Source organism: Setaria italica, chromosome VIII (genome assembly GCF_000263155.2).
Source record: "Setaria italica strain Yugu1 chromosome VIII, Setaria_italica_v2.0, whole genome shotgun sequence".
Taxonomy (NCBI): domain Eukaryota; kingdom Viridiplantae; phylum Streptophyta; class Magnoliopsida; order Poales; family Poaceae; genus Setaria; species Setaria italica.
In genome coordinates, this window is record NC_028457.1 from 2,519,179 (window position 1) to 2,539,977 (window position 20,799).

A 20,799-nucleotide genomic window follows, 5' to 3' on the forward strand; every position below is an offset into this window, starting at 1 on the left:
GCCCCCGGTGGAACTACATCACTTGGAGGCCGAACCTGCGCAAGACCAAGCTCCTGAAGACTCACTAACTCCCTCTGAGATCGAAGGCAAGCCCCGGAGCATGTCCTCACTTTCTAAACTTATGCACTATGTGTTGCTTATGTTTGTGCATTTAAGTTTATAGGAGTTGCTTGAAACCCTAGTTGCATGACCCTAGGTACCTATGTGCTGAATACTAGTATGTTAGGACGAGTAGATGCAATGCTAAATAGGATTCGGTAATAGTTGAGTGATTTCCTATCACTCGCGAGTTATAGGAGTTGCTTGCCTGCTCTTTCTGCAACCATAAGGATGATGGACAGGGCTGGGCTATATGTTCTGGATTGGTGGATTGGCCCGTCTGTCTAGTGATAAATGTGCTAAGTCAAAATGTGTCGGCGTTCGTGGTCAAGTGTTTGAAAGTACTAATCTCATACCTAGTATGAGATAGGGAAGCCTAGTACCTGATTGAACCGGGACGTGGACATACTCCCCGCTCTCTCTGGAATGGAGTTTCCCCTGGTGCACCATGTGGGTACAAGTGCAGTCACCGTACGACGACATTCCGGAACCGTGGGGCCTTGTATCCAAGGGAAGTGGGCCCTGGCCACATGCTTGGGAATTGATCGGGACAACTGACATGTGTGGACCTGTTGTGGTACGCAATGTCGTGGGATTAGGTTCACCTTGCAAGGTTAAGAAACTCGATTCGAATCGTCTGCCTCTCACAATTTGAGACTGCTTGATCACTATTCCGCACTGAGTAACAAGTGGAACAGAGAATGATTATTTAATGATGATGATGCTTGGAATAAAAAGTTTGCTCAACTTGCTTGCTTAGAACATGTTGCTTATCTAGGATAAATAATCTACTAGAATCTGCTACTAAAACTTGAAAGTAAGGACCTATTTAGATGCTTTTGGCAAAACAAACCCCTCAGCCAAAAAGCCTTGCATGTTTAGAAGTTGGTGGAGTAGTTACCACCCGACGGGTAAGTCTTGCTGAGTATTAGTTGCTCAGCCTTGCTTGTGGCTCACTTTTCAGGTGTTACTGTTTTCAATGAAGTGGCTGCTAGTCTTACTTGGCCTACTCAGCTCCCTCCGGGCTGGTCGGTTGAGTGGAATCCCTCCTCGGACGGCGAGGATAATGGTTATTGATATCATGGTTGGCTTCGCTGTGATATGTTGTACCAACGTTTAGCTTCCACTTGCATTTTTTTATCTTCCGCTGTTGAAAACTTTGCAAAATTGGTTGAATTTTGAACTCTGATGTAATAAATTGTTGCACTATCTTAATCTGGATGGATTGTTGTAATTTCTAGGGATAACACTCACCTTTGTGTGAGCCCGCTTTGTGATCGATCCGAGTTAAGTGGTTTATGGGGTGAAACCCGACGGACTGCCGAGTTAGCTTGATTAAAGTGTATGTTCGCGTGTTAGGCGACTTAAGTACACTTTAGCCAGGTTAATCTGGGTGGTTCCGCTACAATTCTCCTACCTAAATAACCAAACTTCGTCCAAAAGTTTAAGGTAAATGGAGCTCCGACTAGCTAATGCACACCTTGGAGATGTAGATCTATCTAGAGGTATATGGAACTCCATTTTAGTCTAAAACCTATGCAATAAGTTTCAAAAAGATAAGGAAATAGCATCAACTTACCTCCTATAATTTCCGACTCCAAGGAAACAAAGTTGAAAACCTTCCCCCACCTTTTTTGCTTTTTTCGATTTTTGGGCAGCACCTCCCCCAAGCAGTGACTGTGCTGTCGGGAGGAGGAAGAAGCCCAGCTGGCTGTTTTATTGCCCATTTCCAGGGGTGGATCGTCCCGTAGCGCGCCCCTACCTTGCAAATGTGGCTATTTCCAGGGGCGGGTAATGCCGTCACCTGCCCCTGGAAAGATCATTTCCTGGGACAGGTGATGCCATCACCCATCCCTGGAAATTGCCCCCATTTGCAGGGGCGGGTGACGTCATCACCTATCCCTGCAAATTGTTCTCCAGGATTGGGCCACATGCTACAGTACCACCCTCGTTTGTAGGTGCGGGTGGCAATTTTATCCGCCCTTATAAAAAAAGAGGTGTCCCTACAAATCATTTTTTATAGTGATGGTAACCATTTTCTACAAATGCAAGTTCTTTCGGATTTAACCTTTAGATTAAAAAATACGATAATATGCAATAAGTAGGGTAGAGGTATACACAACTTTGAACATAATACGTGTTTTATCGATGTATCTAAAAGCTTTCCACGTCAACAAATAAATAGTTTGTGTATGTTTTCCACCCCTAATGATCGATGCTCATCTAATCTTAAGGAAATCCGACCAAAGAACTCTTTTATTGACGACCAAAATTGGTACAAGTCTGCCGAAACTGGAGATGGTGCTGGAGTTGAGGGTAAAACTCGGAGCCCAAGAAACTAAGAGGAACAATAGCTGAAGTTGCTCTTAATACTACGAAAAAGTGAAAAGAAACAAACATATTATCCTGTCAAGCAACGAGTAGAGAAAATGAGGCAGTGAAGCTCGAAACAAAACCACATATGCCTTATTCAATCACTTGAAATCAAACTTGGCCCATTAAATCCTTTTTGGCCTGCTACCGGCCCAACAATGTTTAATAATTTGTTTGCAGTGCTTAATGATTTGATCGACTCGTAAACTATATTACTCAGGGAAGGTCTTATTTGTTCGCTATGTTCAACTTCAATTGTTTATCCGACATAATTAATTGATTTATTGTTCACACTATATTATTATTTTATTCATCTTGTTTAATTATTTGTTCGCAGAAAATAATCGTTTATTCGTCATGTATGAAAAATGTTCTGCAACAAATATCATTCGAACATAGTTAATTAAGCGTGGTCTTGTTTGGAAGGTTAAATTCGTAACAAACGTAATGGTGCAATCAAAAATTAATTTTGATACTTGATTCAAGCTCTATGGTCTTATTTAAGTTCGGATTTGAACACATGTGGTGACTTTAGCTTCTTTGTCCTTTCCTGCATGTGGTGTAGCCGTACCGAAGGATTCTGCTAATCTGTTTGGCCATCATCGCACACAGCAAGAGAAAGAACAGAGGCCCATCTGGCCTCCAAGCAGGAAGAACAGCGCCGGTCTCCCGGTCTTCATCCAAAAGAACACGATGCAAATCATTCACAGCAAGAGCTTCATCACGCGAATCTAGGACAAATGCAAAAGAACATAGTAAAAAAAAATGCCACATCGGCATCAATGGTAAGGACCAATGCATGGTTTTCCCAATCCATGGCGAATCATGATTCAAGAACGGTAAGATATATGATCGGCAACAAAATGTATAAAACATCGACTTATTTATTCATCGATGGAGAACATTGGTTCAGTATTCATCCATGGATCGATTCAGTATTAATCATGGGGCCTTCTCTATTTTGCAATGTACTACTACCTTTGCCAACATGCTCACAATTCAGAAACATAGAGTCAGATCAAAACTTGTAATCACAAGCTCTTACTGAGAAACCATAATTTTTCAATTCTTTTCTTGAAAAGAACTATCTCCTGTTATATTGTTCTGACAGAAACAGAACTGTAAATAGTAGGTGAGATGCTTTGCAGTCTATGCAGTGATTGATTTGCTAATCAAATAGATATGGAGTTATTCTGCAAGCTTGATTTTACAACTCGCCGGAGTTGTGTAGACTGAATTATGCTCTTATCCTCAACATGTTGAGTCTCTGTTGTTACGCGGCTTGTCTCAATTTGTTCAGCTAATTTACATGTTGCACGACTTTGCCACCACTAATCGTATCCTATTTGATGAACATGTAAAGTAATTGGTTTTTCTTCTCTATAGAAACAACTATAGATATATTGTACATTGAGGAGGTACTGTCTATACATACATTTATTACTCTCTCTCCTCTAGACACCACCCATAGACTCTATGGGTTTGGACTACCCTCAGAGGTGTTCTCTGAGAAATTATCAACACACTTTGACAGAGTCTCATCACTTTGGCAAATTAAATGGGTCAAAGAGAAGTAGAGAATGATGAAAACCGGCTTGGGAAAATTCCACACGAAACCAACCTTACTCTGCAAAATATACATTGCATGTCAATAGCAACAAATGTTGAACTAATGAAATTCATTGATGGCCACGTCTGAAGAGATGGGTATTAGGAGCATTGACTATTTAGGCCATGCATCCACTTCAGATGTGCTATCCTAATAAAAGATCAGGTGCCATAGTTACATTTGTTTCAGAAAATAACTTCAGGAGATAAATCGTGTTGAATGAACCAGTGTTTCTTATGAATTGTGTTTAACTTCATTGAGTGTAATAAAAGAAAATTATGATCCAGAGTCCAATATAAGTCTAGCAGTTCATAACATAAGTTATGACATGACAGGTTTAAGATTATGTCTGTACTTCACTTGCTCTTATTTAAATTTGTTATCATTCTAACTTTATCGTAAGTCAAACATTTCTATCTTTAACCATAAATTCCTGAAAATCTTATTGTTGAACAACATACAAATTATATATTAGTATGAAAGTATTTTTTCATGGTGAATCTTTAAGATAAATCTTATTATGTTAAACTATATGAATTTCTAGAAATTGTTGATCAAAAATAGAAATATTTGATTTAGGATAAAGCTAGAATGTAAACTAATTCGAGACAGGGGGAGTTTCAGAAACATTAGAGTTGCAGACAAAAGAAACATTGTTGGGAATTTCATTTTACCTTGCCATTGAACACCAATAGCTCACCATCCACCCATTGGGGATTTATGAATCCTGTATCTGCTATTCTACCCTGACCTTTATAACTCTCAATCTTTAAAAAAAGAAAGAACAAAAATACGTTTAGAATGATAAAGTTGCATATATAACACAAAGCTCGGAAGCACAAAGATGCGCTCGGAACAAAACATGTAAATGTAACTAAAATGTAACTAAACCATGCGGCATCCATTTTAGGAATGGAATGAATCATCACATGATAAGTCTACAGGTTGAAAATATTACCACACCAAATTCCTCTGGGTATGTGCCATGATTCTCAAGACAATTGCCCTTCCCAATCTTAGCACGGAATGTTGTCTGTGAAAAACTTTGATCGGTGGGTGGGAAACACGTGGATACTCATTTATCAAAATGTAAAAAAAAAAGTCAGCAGCAAACCTTGCCAGCAGGGACATTGACGTCACCAGTCAATTTTATTGCTTCGACATACTCAAAAGACTCCTCATCAGTTATGTTCCACTTACCGAACTTCCGACTGAGTTTTACAACTTCATGTCCATGGTAACCATATTCTCCCACATAGAGACCTACAAATAGCCAACATCCAACTGTCAGATTATAAAAGAATACTCACTCCATCACATATAGGTAGCATTGTGCTTTCTTAATTAAGTTAATTGAACATTTGAAAGCGGTACGGGTAGAGTTGTCAAGAAAGGAATGAAATGCACGGGCAATCCTTAAACTTGTCATGAAGTTTCATCTACGCTCATGATATTTGAAAATGCATATTCATATCATTAAACTTATCAAATGTGCCATCTAGTCCAAAGTTCCCAAAATACCCTACGCTTGGTGACATAGCATGTCAGTGTAGAGATCTCACATGAAAAGTCAAAATTAAATCATAGTGGTATTTTGGAACTTTGAATCTAGGTGACACATCTTAACAATTTTATGGATCTAAATATGCATTTTTAAAGTTCATGAACTAGATGTCACTCCATGACAAGTTGAAGGACCATTTGTATCCACTCTTTTATACAAGCGTACATTAATTTGCTATATTGTGTAGATAAATTATAGTAAAAAGTAGTGGCCAATATTTGGAATAGCTGATTTCAGACAGTTCCAAAATGTTGCTTATTTATTATTGGAGGGAGTAGTTTATCAATTTAGCTGAGCAAACTTTACCATTAAATGGATCTGTGCAGCTAGTGTCCGTAACGATCTGATTGAAAATGGTATTCTCAGTCAGTTGGGCCTTGCTTAATGTGTGTCTTAAAACCTCCTGAACTTCTTTATTTACCTGTAGGTGTTCATCCATTTGTCAAACTCGCTGGCAAGAATAGAGGCATGCTTTGGAGAATTGATGGTGATAGATAGTTACCATAATTGATGAATTAAAATCTCCTATACTGGGATAAGAAATAGGTGTCTCTGAGGTGCTCTCAGCGCATTTCATTGAAGTCACATCATACTGGATAATTAAATGGGTCAAAGAGAAGCAGAGAATGATATGAACGAACCCGACTCGGGCAAACTCCATATGAACCAAGCTTGCTCGGCATGATATGCATTGCATGTCAAGTGCAATAACCTTGAACTTGACCAAATTCATTGATTGGCACAACTGAAACTCTTAAAGTATAAGTCACATAAATGGTTGAAACAGGGTTTGTGGACTCTACTTGCAGCGTGTAGCCATCTTGTTATATATGCAAACACCTTCACCTAATTTTATCCCTACTTTTGCAAAACAAAATGTGGGCAATAACTTGGTGTACCAAGAGCATTGACCTTATTTTAGGCCATATGCAAGCAGACACTTTAGATGTGCTAGCCTAAACAATGATCCGGTGCCATGGAATCACATGTTTCAGAAAATAACCTCAAACCATTCTGAATGAACTATGAATAAGCTATTCCTTTTTATGGTATCACTTCTCTTCTGAATTGTGTTCAACTTCAAAATACAAATATAACACCCTGCATCCAAAACTGCTTACAACCTAAATCCTTACGTAGAACGGGTCCGCATACGTATATAGCATCACTTTTAAACTTTCGTTCCACTTTAAAAAGGTTAACCCAGAGGTGGTACGCTTGGAATAAAAACTAGCCCTCAACCCCATAAACTTCTAAGTGGCATTAAACTCACTAGCTATAACCACAATAGGATCACATGGACAATAACAACCACTTCTATGGTATATTAGGCCGGGGTATTACAACAAAATTTATAATCCAAAGTCCAATATAAGTCTATAATCCAAAGTCCAATATAAGTCAAGGTGGTTCGTATAGCATGAGTGGCGCATTGAAAACCAATATATCCTTCACTCGGCCTGCCTGCCATTGACTCAGTGGTGTCTTCTTGGTATTACTCCGTGCTCTAAAAATTTGTAATCTAGTGATGATATAACTCCGCACTCTATAAGTTCCCATACAGACACACGTAATTTTAGTGCGTCACGACCAAATTGTAACATGATGTGATAGGTTCCACCTTGTGTTCGTACTTATTACTTAATTACTCTCTTCATCCCAGAATAAGCTAGTTTTAGAGTTGTTCTAAGTCAAAACCTTTTTACTATGAATAGCACATAAATCATATAGACTGACACGTAAAAATGGTGTTAGTAGATTCCTTGTGAAACTAAATATCATAACATGCAACTTTTTCTATCCGAAATAAATTATTTGTAGAGACATTGTTGATTAAAGATAAAAATGTTTGACGTAGGATAAATCTAAAACTAGCTATATTTTAGGATGGAAGAGTTTCAGTTTTTGGGTATTTCATTTTACCTTGCTATTGAACACCAATAGCACACCATCCACGCACTGAGGATTTATGAATCCAGTATCTGCTATTCTATGTTGACCTCCATAATTCTCAATCTGTTAAAAAGAATGAAAGTATATTTAGAATGAGAAATACGTTGCATATGACATACGACTTAGAAGCACTAATGAAGATGTGCTCGGAACAGCCTTGCTCCCATGGTCCCACCACAGATTCATCCGTGTCCGTCGTTGTTGCAGGCAGATTTGTTTCCAAGATTGCTATATCATTGTTTTCAAATCCGACCAGAAGCCTGTGTAATTAGATGTTTCAAGGTCACAACCATCAATTAGTGAGAAGAATTATAACAATACAGCTGAGCAAGTGGAAATCAATGAATGGAAAAGATAAAAAATTATATCTAAAAACGCACGAGAAAAATGCTAAGGACTCTGTTGGGAAATATTGGAACTCTTTTAGTGGTTATCTATTTTAACAATGACTCAACAGTTCCCCACTTGTGCAATATGCTTGCTAACGTAAAACACGAATCCTGTAACACATCTTTTAGAGTAGTTGTTCTATAACAAGATATGCATATATTTATGCCAAAATTAAATTTCCACACTTAATTAGCATGTAGGAGTAAGTAATTAAAGTGCAAGGTTGTATGAAAAAACTGTTACCTTGGTAAGTTTGTGTCCAGGAATTCCAAACCTTGAATCGGACTGCTTGCTAGGCGAACCATTTTCTCAAGCCTGTACGTATATAATATCACAGTGTTAATAATTATACCTTCTTTTGACAGCATCTAAATACATCACATGTAACTACATCATTTTCAAAATTTTATTTTGTTGAGTCATTTATTTATTATTACTTCTAATGAAAATATCGAGAAGAGAGTGTCTTCCGTGCGCACAAAAGGTCATGCGCTGCTATAAACACACTGCCATCTTTTCCATTTCTTTTTGTCACACATTTGTTCTTGTGCCCATGGCTCCCTAGGAGGCTACCTCACCATGTTGGCTACCCCGACAACAGCTACTACTATATCTGCAGAAACGACCACGGCTACCTCGCTACCCCGGCCCCGCGAACGGCATGTTCAGATTATCTCCTATCTAGTATATTCCAGCTCATCAATGGATCACTTAGTGTTCATTCTTATTACCTTGCAGTTATCTATGCATATAAAATTAAGCAATGGTGTGCACTGCACTGCGATGCTCCTACAGTGTGCGTAAAAATTAGCAGAAGCATGCATATTACTGACCTGTAGGTATTGGCGTCCCATAAGCAAAGAGTCCTTTTCCACGTGGTCACCAACAATGGAAGCTTTGGGTGACAAGCAACGAGATCCATGCTCATGCCACGCATGGCAAGCCTGTGAACACGTTTCCTTGTCTGCACATCCCATATCTGATTGACCAAGGAAATCAGAAGAAGGAATAGCATTTTGAATAGTTAAGTTACTGCCACGTGTGTTTGCGCATGATGAGATGGATGCCATACGTACACATGCACACCCGGCCTGCTTGTCACAAGTAACCAGCTGGAGAGGCCGATGACTATCAGTGAAAACAAAATCGACGCTGTACGCATCCAACGATGCCAAAGTGGTTTCAGGATCGGATGAATGAATGTCCCAGACCTGAAATTTCATGTACAGAAAACAAATATCGTAACCAAATTAAATACGCTACATGATTGGTTGGGGTGTTCTTTTTTTTTCAGATAATGAGATTGGTTGGGGTTTTGGTTTGAGAAATAGGAGATCGATCTATCCACCTTCTCACTACTTATATTTTTGTTAGGCACTACTGGAAAATGTGGTTTTAGTATAGGTTCCAAAACCCCTTTAGTTTCGGTATTAGAACCGGTACCCCGAAGCAGAGACTAAAAGTTTCGACCATTAGCACATTTAATTTCAGGTTTGGGGAACGGGATATGTTCATCCATCACTACTTTATCCCTCACAAGCATATGATCGGATTAAAATTTAAGAAATCAGTTCATCCCACCAAAATTCACGGGATAGCCTCATGATACTCCATTAGATGATGTTCTTGAAACACAAACACACCATCATTTGGTCAATTGATTCATCGCTAACTGCCACAGGCGCGTGCTTGCACGGTTTGGGATGGAAAAGAGGCAGAACAAACCTTTATTGTGTCGTCGTCAGAAACACTAGCAAAAGAGTTGATGTTCCTTGGGTTAAACATGATACGCTGCACGCCCCTTGTGTGTCCGTCGAATGTTCGAGTGCAGACCCAATCCTCATCCCAGTTCCAAAGCCTGATCGAGGATTGGTTTCCCCCAGACGATGACAGCAAAAAGGGGTATGTTGCATGAACAGCCAACCAGCTAACATCGTTACCACGGTGAGCTCTGAGTTTAATGACCATGTCCTTTGTAGTGTAATCATAAACATGGATGTATCCGCGATCATCCCCGGCCGCGAACCATTGTTTTCGAGAGATAAATTTTATGGCAGAAATTATACATGTGTCATTCTTGATGACCTGCAACTCCATCACTCTTTCCTGTTGAAAAATGAAAAGATCACTAACACTAGTTGAGTTTAATCAGTTTAATCAATGTGTTGTGTCGACAGACATATGCTAGCTAGCGATATAGCAGTACTGATATATACCTGTGTCTGGTAGTTCCAAATACAAACATAATCTAGATGTACAGCCAAAATCCTGTCATGTTTTTCAATTAATTAAAGATGAAATAGAAGTATATAGCTAGAACTTGAATGGAAAGGAACGAACCATCTGCGTACTAACCATGAATTTGTGGGGTGCACATCTACGAGTAAGGGCTCCCCGAACTCCCCTGTTGACATGATCTGATATATAATGGGCCTTTAGTTATGATACTGCTTTTTTGTAGCTCGATTGATGATGTCAAGCTAACTCACCTGCTTGGTCATGGTTGCCTGGCAGCTTGCTGGGTCACATATGACAGCCGCCGTTAGCATTGCCGCCGGATGCACCTTGCCACCCAACTCCTCGACTTGCTTCAATAAATCGTTGTCCATATTCATCTTGTTTCGAATGGACGATTCTAAATCTTTAAGGTCCTGCTCCGACCACATGATGATCATCACCACCTCAAACTTGCCCATGTCCTGTGGCGGCAGCGGAGGTTCATCTTGCTCCTTCATTGTCATAGCCACGACCAAAGTGGAATGTGGCTCCAAGATCTGGAAAAAGTATGAGCACGGGTCCTTTGGAGACTGCCCCCCCTCCGGAGACTCGCCCACCTCAGATTTTTCCTCCTCGTCAAGATACTCAACCTCTTCCCACTCATCCGAGTCGTAATCCTCCTCTTGCGACTCGTCATCTTCCTCAGAGTCGTGATCCCATGAGTCTGGGAAACAAAGGTCGAAGCGCGTATCTGCGCAGCTGGTTGGTGTAATCCAAACGCCAACGTAACGGTTTGTCTTGTTGGTCAGGCTCACAGGGCATTGGATACGCTTGTTTGGCTCGAAGGGGAACCGGAGCTCCAACGGGTGAACGTCCAGGAGCTTGTCAATCTCAGGGGGCCAGATGGAATGTGTCTGCATGCAACCATCACTTATTTATCAAGCTAAGAAGAGATAGCTAGTATGAAGCTATAGAGAAATGTGTGGTGATTCTTGGTGAAAAGTCTATTTTAAGAGAAGGAAATAAGAGAGAAATGGAGGAGGCAGGACCCCTGGCTCCTGCCGCAGGGGTAGGGCAAAAAAATGTAGGTGGTAGGGTAAAAAAGACTTTTTTTTTTTGTTTTTTTAACAGTGCGGCCCCGACTGCACGGTGTGTTCAGGACACCAGGGGCGTGCGGGACACGGGTTCCATTTAGCTCCCACCGGTTGCATCCCACAGGCCTGTCATCGGCAGCAAAATGACTTTTGGTTGCTTGTATTTCAAATAATAATGATCTTTTTGTTTGATTGGGTGAATTATCTCAACTAACCTATCCAGGATGAAACATTCCACTTAATACACTATTCTACTAATTAGACTGAATCATATAGTACAAGCAAATTGGTTTAACGCTACCATCTAGGATCATCCATACATACATTAAGTGGTGCATGCAACCAAACACACCCAGTGACTATCAGTTCCGTTTAGCTCAAATTAGCTTATTACTTCAATCACCTAATGGATATGAGTAGAGCTATTTTTTTACTTGGCTAATAATTACCCCTTTATCCAAATAGGACCGGGATTCGGGAGTGATCTGATATTGGATTTCCATCGACTAAAAGTGGCACCGCTATCTATTTTCAGCAAAACGAGAACAACATAGCCATGTAACTCACGCATATGCATGTCACGGGAGGTTCCATTTGACAACGATCATTCCATTTTAGCAAATTCGTAAAATTACACTTGATTTTCACAAATTAAACTGCACCTATTGATGTGGCCGCAGTAGAATAGAGTTATAGGTGCATGACTCAACCCACAGGCGTAGATGCACATGACATATCAGGTGCCATGTTTGTTTGAAACTAGAACTTTACTTTTCCATTTTATTTAGAAAATTTTGAAAGACCAAGGCTATGTTTGTTTTCCACCTCAGAGCTTGTAATACATAAGCTGTGTGAGAGTAGCTTATTAGATTATAATAATCTGGCATGTGGATTATAATCTATTTGTTTCCTCTTAAAAAATTATAAGTTGGATTATATAATTTGAGGTGAGAAACAAGAAGGGTCTAAACTTAATTTACACAAAGTAAAACAACACCTGCAAGATTCATTTTTGTGCAACTGTACACTTGTCGACCATGTGTTATACAGAAGTACACTGCCCTTAGCCTTTAGACTTTCGCACATTTTACAGCTATTCATGAAAGTGGTATGCCGTACGTTCGTCCGACCAAAGATGCATACACTTAAATGGATAGTTCATATCCGAATCCGGACATTCAATATCCGTATCGTATCCATATCCGAATATTCAAAGTTGGATTTCTAAGATCCGAATAGGATGATAATCACTATTCGACACATCGCGGCACTATTCGTATCCGAATTCGATCTAAGAAAAAAAAACTATTTGTATTTGTATCCGCATATATCCATTCGTATCCGATCTATTTTCATCCCTAGCTATAAATGATGAATATACAGTAAAAGTCATGCTCGTAGTTACTCTAATACTTAAAAATTATGGATAGATTCATTTTAGTGCCTTTAATTGTGGCATGCATGTGTGAGGAATTATCAAAATTACTATCAGCTCTCATATAATAAATGCCAGAAATTCCAGCAGAACAATTTACGAACTTCACTTCATCCACCAACAACAAAGAAATTATAAAAACTGCTTTGCACATCAAGCTCTAAAACGATTCCTCCGTGTGGAAGCATTGCTATGTGCCATACTTACATGTATTGCCGATGAAGTATTGGTAGTTTCAATATAACCGTGCGTGCGTTCCATTTCATCAAGCCTGTCAATTATACCCCGTATTGTTGGCCTCTTCGCTGGGTCATAATCAATGCACTCTATGCCCAACTCAGCACATACTCTTATTACATGTTCCAACCCTATATCTTCTTGTGATGAGTCAAACATATTACTCCAACTTTGAAGTACCTAGTAAGAAATTGCAACCACCATGAGTTAATCGAAGAAATCAAATGGAAAAACATGTGTGCTAGTCATTTCACTACTGCAGAAAACACTGCCATTCATGCCAGCTCCTAACCCCCTATCGGTGCCTGACTGAGACTGCATGATACAGATAAGGCAGGTTATCCGTGCAAACAAGATCAGCACAGATCAAGATACCAACATAACTCTTCAAAAAGTAAGCATGGACATTGAATGTAACGCTATGCGAATATATTTCTATATTCTAGCCAAATTAAGGAGAAAGACCAGCATATAGACTTTTTGTAGTAGCAGAAAACAATTTGTGCATTGATAATCAGTTTCATGCTTTCTTCTACCTTTGCTAAGTGAATGTTTATTTTTTTCCCCAACCTGGGACTTCTCATGTTTCCTGATAGTAGGAAGGTTTAATTCTTTGCAACCAACTATTATTTGTGTAACTGCAAATATGAAAGCTTACACTACTAGAGAACTCAACTTCCATCCAACCCTTTTTGTCCCGGTTGAGCCTTTAGTTCTAGGTCAAAAATGAGCCACCGAAGGCTACTGACGGGGGGAGCTTTAGTCCCGGTTGTAAAGACCAACCGGGACTAAAGCCTCCCCTTAGTTCCGGTTGTAACGGCTAAAAATTCTGGCACTGACGGGAGCTTTTGTCCTGTTTGGAAATTACAACCGGGACAAAGCCCCCCCTTTTGTCCCGGCTGGAATTGTCAACTGGAACAAAAGGGGAGGCTTTTGTCCTGGTTGGAATTTTCAACCGGGACTAAAGCTCCTCGCCTATAAATTCCCCTTGCTTCTTCCTCCCAAAGCCCGAGCCACTCCACCAGACCGAGAGTTTCTTCCTCCTCTCCATGGCGAGCACGCAACCTTAGGGAGGTGCTGCCCGATTTTTTTTCCATTTCCGTAGGGATTTCACTCATCCAAAGTGTTGTGAAGGTTAACTACTTCATCCTCCCTTCATTTATCATTATTATGCTTTGTTTTATGCTTTAGAGATAGAGAAAAATGAAGTTTTAGAATGAGGGAGAATGGAGAGGATTTTTATTTATACATGTTGTTGTTGAGCTAGAATTTGATGGATAGCTTGCTTGTTATATATGATTCATATTAGGTAATGAACTTGATCAATATTAGATATGGGAAAAAATAGAGTAAATATGTTTTTAATATTTAGTCATTGCAATAAATTAAGGTAAATAAATTGTAGGTGTAAGAAATAGAATTTGGTCATTGGTACAATTTTCCATGTCACTATAATTTAACAATAATTGTATTTCTTTGACCAATAATTTATTTATCTCATGTTTATTGCGAAGACTACATATTATCTCGATTGGTCTAAATTATCAATATTGATCAAGTTCTTTATCTAATACGAAGAGCTATGTCCATTTCTCACGTAATACGATACAGATGGACCGGCAATGGATGTATAACGCGGACAGACAGACCAAGGAGTTTGTTGATGGCTTGCATGTATTTGAAACATTGTAGGAAGGTCATGTATATGGGCCATCATTGATTTCTTCCTACTAACCACCTGGTAAGAAAGAAAGGGATGCATTTCGAAGGGGCAGGGGCACCAAACCATCGTAAAAAACCTGCACACTATAATGAAAATTGTGTATTTGAGATGATAAAGGATGTAAGGGTAGTCTTTTGAACTGGCGGCACATGTTAGAAGTTAAAGTGCATTCACAAGAAGTAAGAATGCAGGAAGAAATTAATCGGCAAGTGGCCCTGGGAGTTACTGAGATGACCCAATCTGGAGCAATACTGAATCCCAACGTCGTCGTCAGCCCTTCTCAACGCCAAAGCAGTTGTACTTCCACAGGGGTCCCCAATAAGAACATGCCAAGATTACCTGTGGTTGCGCAGGACAACCAACGGTACCCTGTGGATGACATCACTCATCGCACCTCATGTGAGCTGTATAGACTATTTGGCAACATCACTATTAAGGTACACATATATATAATTTATGCAATTATGTCAAATAATTTACCCATGCCTCGGGAGTTTAATAACTTCTTTATTTCTCCTATATGTATAAGTGGCATACGGAAGTGCTTTACCAATCCTGCCAGGACAAACAAGCCATGGCATGGAGATTACACCTGGCTACTCCAGTGTTGGCCTAGAGTAGATTTGTAATAGTCAATATGAAGGCCTAGAGCTTGACCTCATGGGAGGTGATGGGGAAAGGAAACTAGGAGATGCATTTCACATGATCATTCTATGGTGAAAATGCTACATCATCATCTTCGGCAAGGAGGCATCATTGCTCCCCATAGATCCCCCGCAGCCACCATCTCCTTAGAACTCAAGACCGTCATCTCCAGCACATCCACCTCCAGGACCGTCATCACCACTGGGACCATTGCATCCTGCTCGATCAACATCTCCATCTCCATCGAATACTGGTGGTGCGAGCAATAACGACCAAAACACCCTCCCCGATCACCGTCACCGGGACTAAAGTTTGGTGCGAGCAAGGAACCTGCAGCACCTGTCAAAAAGTCGTGACCACCGCCTTCCAAGCCAAGGCAGCCAAAGGCAAAAGAACCTGTTAAGAAAACAAAGAAGTCTGGACCCATTCAGAAGCTACCAGCCGATATGACTATTGAGAAATTGTGGGAGGCATCGCAAGCAACGGTGAGGGAGTTCTTCAAAGCATGCACTGAATAAAAGAAAAACAAAGGAGATGGAGCCAAAGCCAATAGATCCAACAAAATTAAAAAAATTTATTGGTATGAAAAAAGAAGTAAAGAAGACTTTACTATCAAACTACGAGCGTTCGTTAGTTAAGTTTGATCGGAAGAAAAAATGAGGAGAGTCGTCTTCCAGTCGTATTGTCTCCCAGTTAGGGGAGTAAGTAGATAAAGATGTTCAAACTATAGTAGCAATGCCCATAGAACAACAAATCCAAGTCATTATGCTTATGGAAGATATAGGTATGTCGCTTGTTGAAGTTCTAGGGCAAGTTGAACCGGCAGCTCCAAAAAAGATTGTACCTAAATGGCCCTTTGAGGTAGGCAAGCCTCTAGTAAGCCTTGAATTGGTACGAAAGCTCTCTACGAAGATGTACGAATTCCATCAATGGTACATGGAGCAGTCGGCCAAGGAAAGGCTCATGTTCGCTCTTCGCGTTAAACCGATTGATTTTTTCAACGAAGGTGAGAAACTCCTATGGATGCAATTCAAGGATATATATGAAGTGTACCATCAGGATGCCCTTGACGTCTCTCTCATCAGCACCTGGGTTCTGTAAGTGTCTATTTATCAAGATGTAAATTTTGGCTCAGATCATTATTTTGTGTGTGTGCGTCACCCTACTAACTTTGTCTTCCATTTTATGTGGGATGCTAATTCAGAGGTACCGCAGAGAATCATACTTCAACATTGGCTTCATAGATCCATCGCTCATTAACGAACTTCAGATACGGAATCAACCAGAGCGTACATTGGACCCAATATACAATTTCTTGGAGAAACAAAATTACAAGGAATACATACTACTACCATACAACTTTAAGTAAGTGTGGGTACCGTATATTTTCATTTTCCTTTTCCTTACCTAATTAATGTTAGTTAGTTCTAATATGAACATTTATGTACGCTGATTTCACTAGATTCTCCTAGTAATTATGATTGATAAGAGCCACGTTATTGTGTTCGATTCATTGAGGAAACCACCGGTGGAGTACAAAGACATTCAAGACATGCTAAACTTGTAATAATTCTGGACCTTTATCTCTATGCAAAAGTTTGTTTCCTAAATTTTCACCTAACACTGTATCATTCATTATTTTAATCCACAGTGCATGGAAACAATTCTGTAAGACTCACTGTGGTGAATTCAAAGAAAAAATTACATTCAATACAACGTCCTGGTACGTATGAAGTTTGCAAATTTTGTACATTATATAACACGAATATGTCATAACTTATTTTTTGCCCACTAAAGTGCTTGAGATAGGAACAAGGCAATAATTTATGTGGATACTACATCTATGAGCACATGAACAATTATCGTCGGACAATATACATGTACGTAAAATAAAACTATTAATAATTAATTGTTTTCTAACTTCTTATATTTAATTGTTCGTGTAACATTCACATATTTCCAAATTATAGATGTGGCAGATTCAAGAAAAACTCTCGAAGAAGGAGAGGATTTTGGCAATCCAAGAAGGTCTCATTGGATTTCTGGTGGACGAGGTGATAGAATTTTATTACGATGGACATTCAATAGCCGAATCGAGCAACATCACGATAGGAGGATCCTAAGAATGAAGAGGGCAAATTATTGTATATATAGTAATTGTATAAATATTAGTTTGATGTGTATAATGTACTATCATGAAATATATATACGACTTGCATAATATTAATATAGAAAAGAATTAAAAAATCTTAAGTACTAAAGGGGGCACATGCACATACCCCCTGGACTAAAGGGGCGCATGCTAGGGCCTGCGTGGTGGCCCCTTTAGTCCCGGTTAGTTTTACCAACCGGGATTAAAGGATGAAAAATCCCCTTTTGTCTCGAATAGTTAGTCCTGATTGGATTTTCGGGATCTATAACCCTATCCAACCGGGACTAAAGGTGGGTTTTCCAGTAGTGTTATTGTCCTTAATGTATATCAATGTAAACAACAATTGTCATTCTAGCCAGCATAAGCTTTAAGAAAATTAGAGAAACTTAGAAATAGGAAAGATCCTTAAAACATTCTTGTTAACTGAGAAAAACTAGGAGGAAGGACTGGTACATTTACTTCGTTGAGGCCTTATTACAACGATGTTGACTAATGAAGCTACTGCAGTAGTAACTTGTATGAGAACTACAACTATAATCTCAATCACACACTATGCATATGTTTAGCCAATACAAAATAATTACATCGTATAAGGCCTATAGTTATATATAGTGCACATAATAATATTGAGAGAGCTAATTAGCCTGTTATTTCCTCCATCCACAAATGTAACTACTTCTAAAAGCATTCAAAATTTGTTCATAAATATAAGAACTTGCATGAGCCACCCCTCCCCCCTCCCTCATCATTAGTAACTAATTAGTTTTAATATTTGTGTGTTTAAAAATTTAATTAGCACCGGCCATTTATAGCATCAATTGAAAAGCCGTAATATTGCATATATATGATCTTGGTGATTTGATAGAGGGGCACCACAGTCATTTTCATTCCCATTAAATCTGTCTTAAAAATCTTAATCTCCAATGGACGGAGTGAGTACTATTAACATCAAGCATTTACCTTTGAGTGATTGTTTAAACTTGTTACATCCCCAATGGCAGAATACCTCTGTCCTGTTAATATCTCCAAGATTATAATACCAAGACTATATATGTCTGACTTGAACGTGATTCGTCTATCATGTAATAGTTCTGGTGCCATATATCCCCTGCATGGAAAATGCTGTGGACTGAGTAATTTAAGAGCAAAGCCAAATGGAATAATCAATAATCGGCAACGAAAAAAGTGTTCTTTCGATATTCTTAGCTAGCTTACAGTGTTCCAGCCGCTTGTGCAGTAATAGTTTGGCTTTTATTTTCATCAAAGCACCTTGAGAGACCAAAGTCAGCAATTTTTGGCACCATGTCTTTATTCAACAATATATTTGCAGGTTTGAGATCTAAATGAAGAATAAATTCCTGGTGAAGATAATGTAAGCCCTCGCAAATTCCCTTAATTATTCGATAGCGTGTTCTCCATTCAAGCTCCTGAGATGCATCTGCCAGAATAAAAAGGTATTTTCATAGAGGTATTGTTTTTAGCATACCTAGAGTCCTTACTAGTTCAACACAATTCAGCCGTAAGTAATTCCCAAATTTTTGAAATAGATATCCTTCGAGTGATGGACGTCCCCTGATGGGAAGAAACATACCGTTGATATACTTATCAAGACTCTTATTTGGCAGAAACTCAAAGCAGAGCAACCTTTCACGTTCCTCTGCCATGACATTCTTCCCCTCGTATTTTAAACATTTCCCTTGTGTGTCAGCGCAGTATCCGAGGAATCGTACTATATTTCTATGCTTCACCCTCATCAGACAATCAACCTCTTTGATGAACTTGTCCTCATCCATTTCAACCCCTTGGGACAGCTTCTTCACAGCCACAAGGGTCCCATTCTGAAGTTGTCCCTGCAGTCACAACATTGCCTTGTCTCCATTAGCATGAATCTTGCTATATCAACTTTAGTTAAGAGTTAAGACTGAGGGCACATGAGACTTGAGAGTTACACGTACCTTGTAAACAACTGCAAACCCACCTTTGCCAATATGCTGATCATCAGAGAAATCATTCGTGATTGCTTTTAGAAATGATAGTGGCAGGTCTATTGGTTCTGGCCTTGCATCGAGTAGCATGCGCTCCAAGCGATCATGGATACTAGATTCACAGTCCATTTGTAGTCACATATAGCTCTTTATCCTCCAAACATGAGCGAGAATTAATTATAAGGATGATGAATGTTAAGTAATAAGGATATACTCCATCCATTCAGAAATTATACACATATTTTGAGAGAGGAAAGATCTTCTAAAGTAGATTTTGATCCGTGATGTCTCTTACAATATAATGTCAATTGCTAAAGACTCAATATAATCTCAAAACCACTTTGAATGCAAATATATTGATGCCAAGTTTACACACTGAATGTACATATAATTTAATTAATTATTGGTCAAAGTCTGTAAATTTTTTTACTTTTCTCTAGTCAAAATACGTATGAACGGAGGGTAGAATTACAGGTCTACGGATGCAAACATGGAAAAGGATATGCAGATCTGGTCTAATAATCTGTGGACAGCTGGGGCAAGCTGTCCAACCAAAACATAATTACAGTGAATAATCGGTAAATAACCTTGGAGCTGTGTCACACGAACCACAAACTAAGTTAGTCTCCCATTCTATCATATGGATGCTATTTTCTTCCTATAGGAGGTGACCCAAACCCAACTAACTTGACTGTAGTACAACTATCCTTACGATTTGTTACATGGCATACACGGCAGTAGACGACTGTAGTGATGAAACCTTTCTGATAGAGCATTCATCCGGGTAGACTACAGTAGAGATCGAACAGGTGATTTACATGCATATTCAGAACAAGGTCACCACCAGTTGGGATTTGAAAATTTTATGCATGTAATTTAAGATGCATGGAATCGAGAGGGAACAAACACTTAAGCATCAATCTTCAGCATGCAGGTTCCTACTAACCCGAGGCAGTAGTACGTACTTGGGCCTCAATGGAGATTGAGCACCGGAAAATCGGTCACTAACCTGGAAAACGATGGAGAGGCCTGCTCGCAGGTCGCACAGCTGCTGCTTTGCGGAGAAGGACGTACGGCTCGCCTCTGCCGTCGACGCAGCGGTCAGTAAAAAGAAGCTCGAAGAGCTGAAAAGTACGTAGAGTGGTATTGGCTAGCTGGAGATGGACAGGCCCCAATTGTTGCTGAGGTGCAGATCAGGTGATGAGAGCAGAGCAGCTTAATTTACACGCTTCACCAAACACATGGGAGGGTTATTCATTTATCTAATCGAATGCAGCAGCAGGAGTTGACATAATCCTTATGATTAACACACAAAAGATTCCA

At 39.5% G+C, this 20,799-nt stretch overlaps 1 protein-coding gene across 1 annotated transcript; it reads right to left on the reverse strand.

The window, feature by feature from the left end:
• Positions 1–3,946: 3,946 nt before the first annotated feature.
• On the reverse strand, positions 3,947–19,605 carry LOC111258235. Its single transcript, XM_022829186.1, has 15 exons — positions 19,447–19,605; positions 19,083–19,341; positions 18,707–18,929; positions 18,452–18,599; positions 10,478–11,119; positions 10,344–10,405; positions 10,205–10,256; positions 9,714–10,094; positions 9,065–9,199; positions 8,822–8,967; positions 8,720–8,777; positions 7,595–7,661; positions 5,196–5,344; positions 4,756–4,848; positions 3,947–4,099 (listed from the first exon to the last, which is right to left on the reverse strand). The coding sequence occupies exons 1-15, from the start codon at positions 19,603–19,605 to the stop codon at positions 3,947–3,949; spliced, it is 2,727 nt and encodes a 908-aa protein (XP_022684921.1).
• Between the last annotated feature and the right edge of the window lie 1,194 nt (positions 19,606–20,799).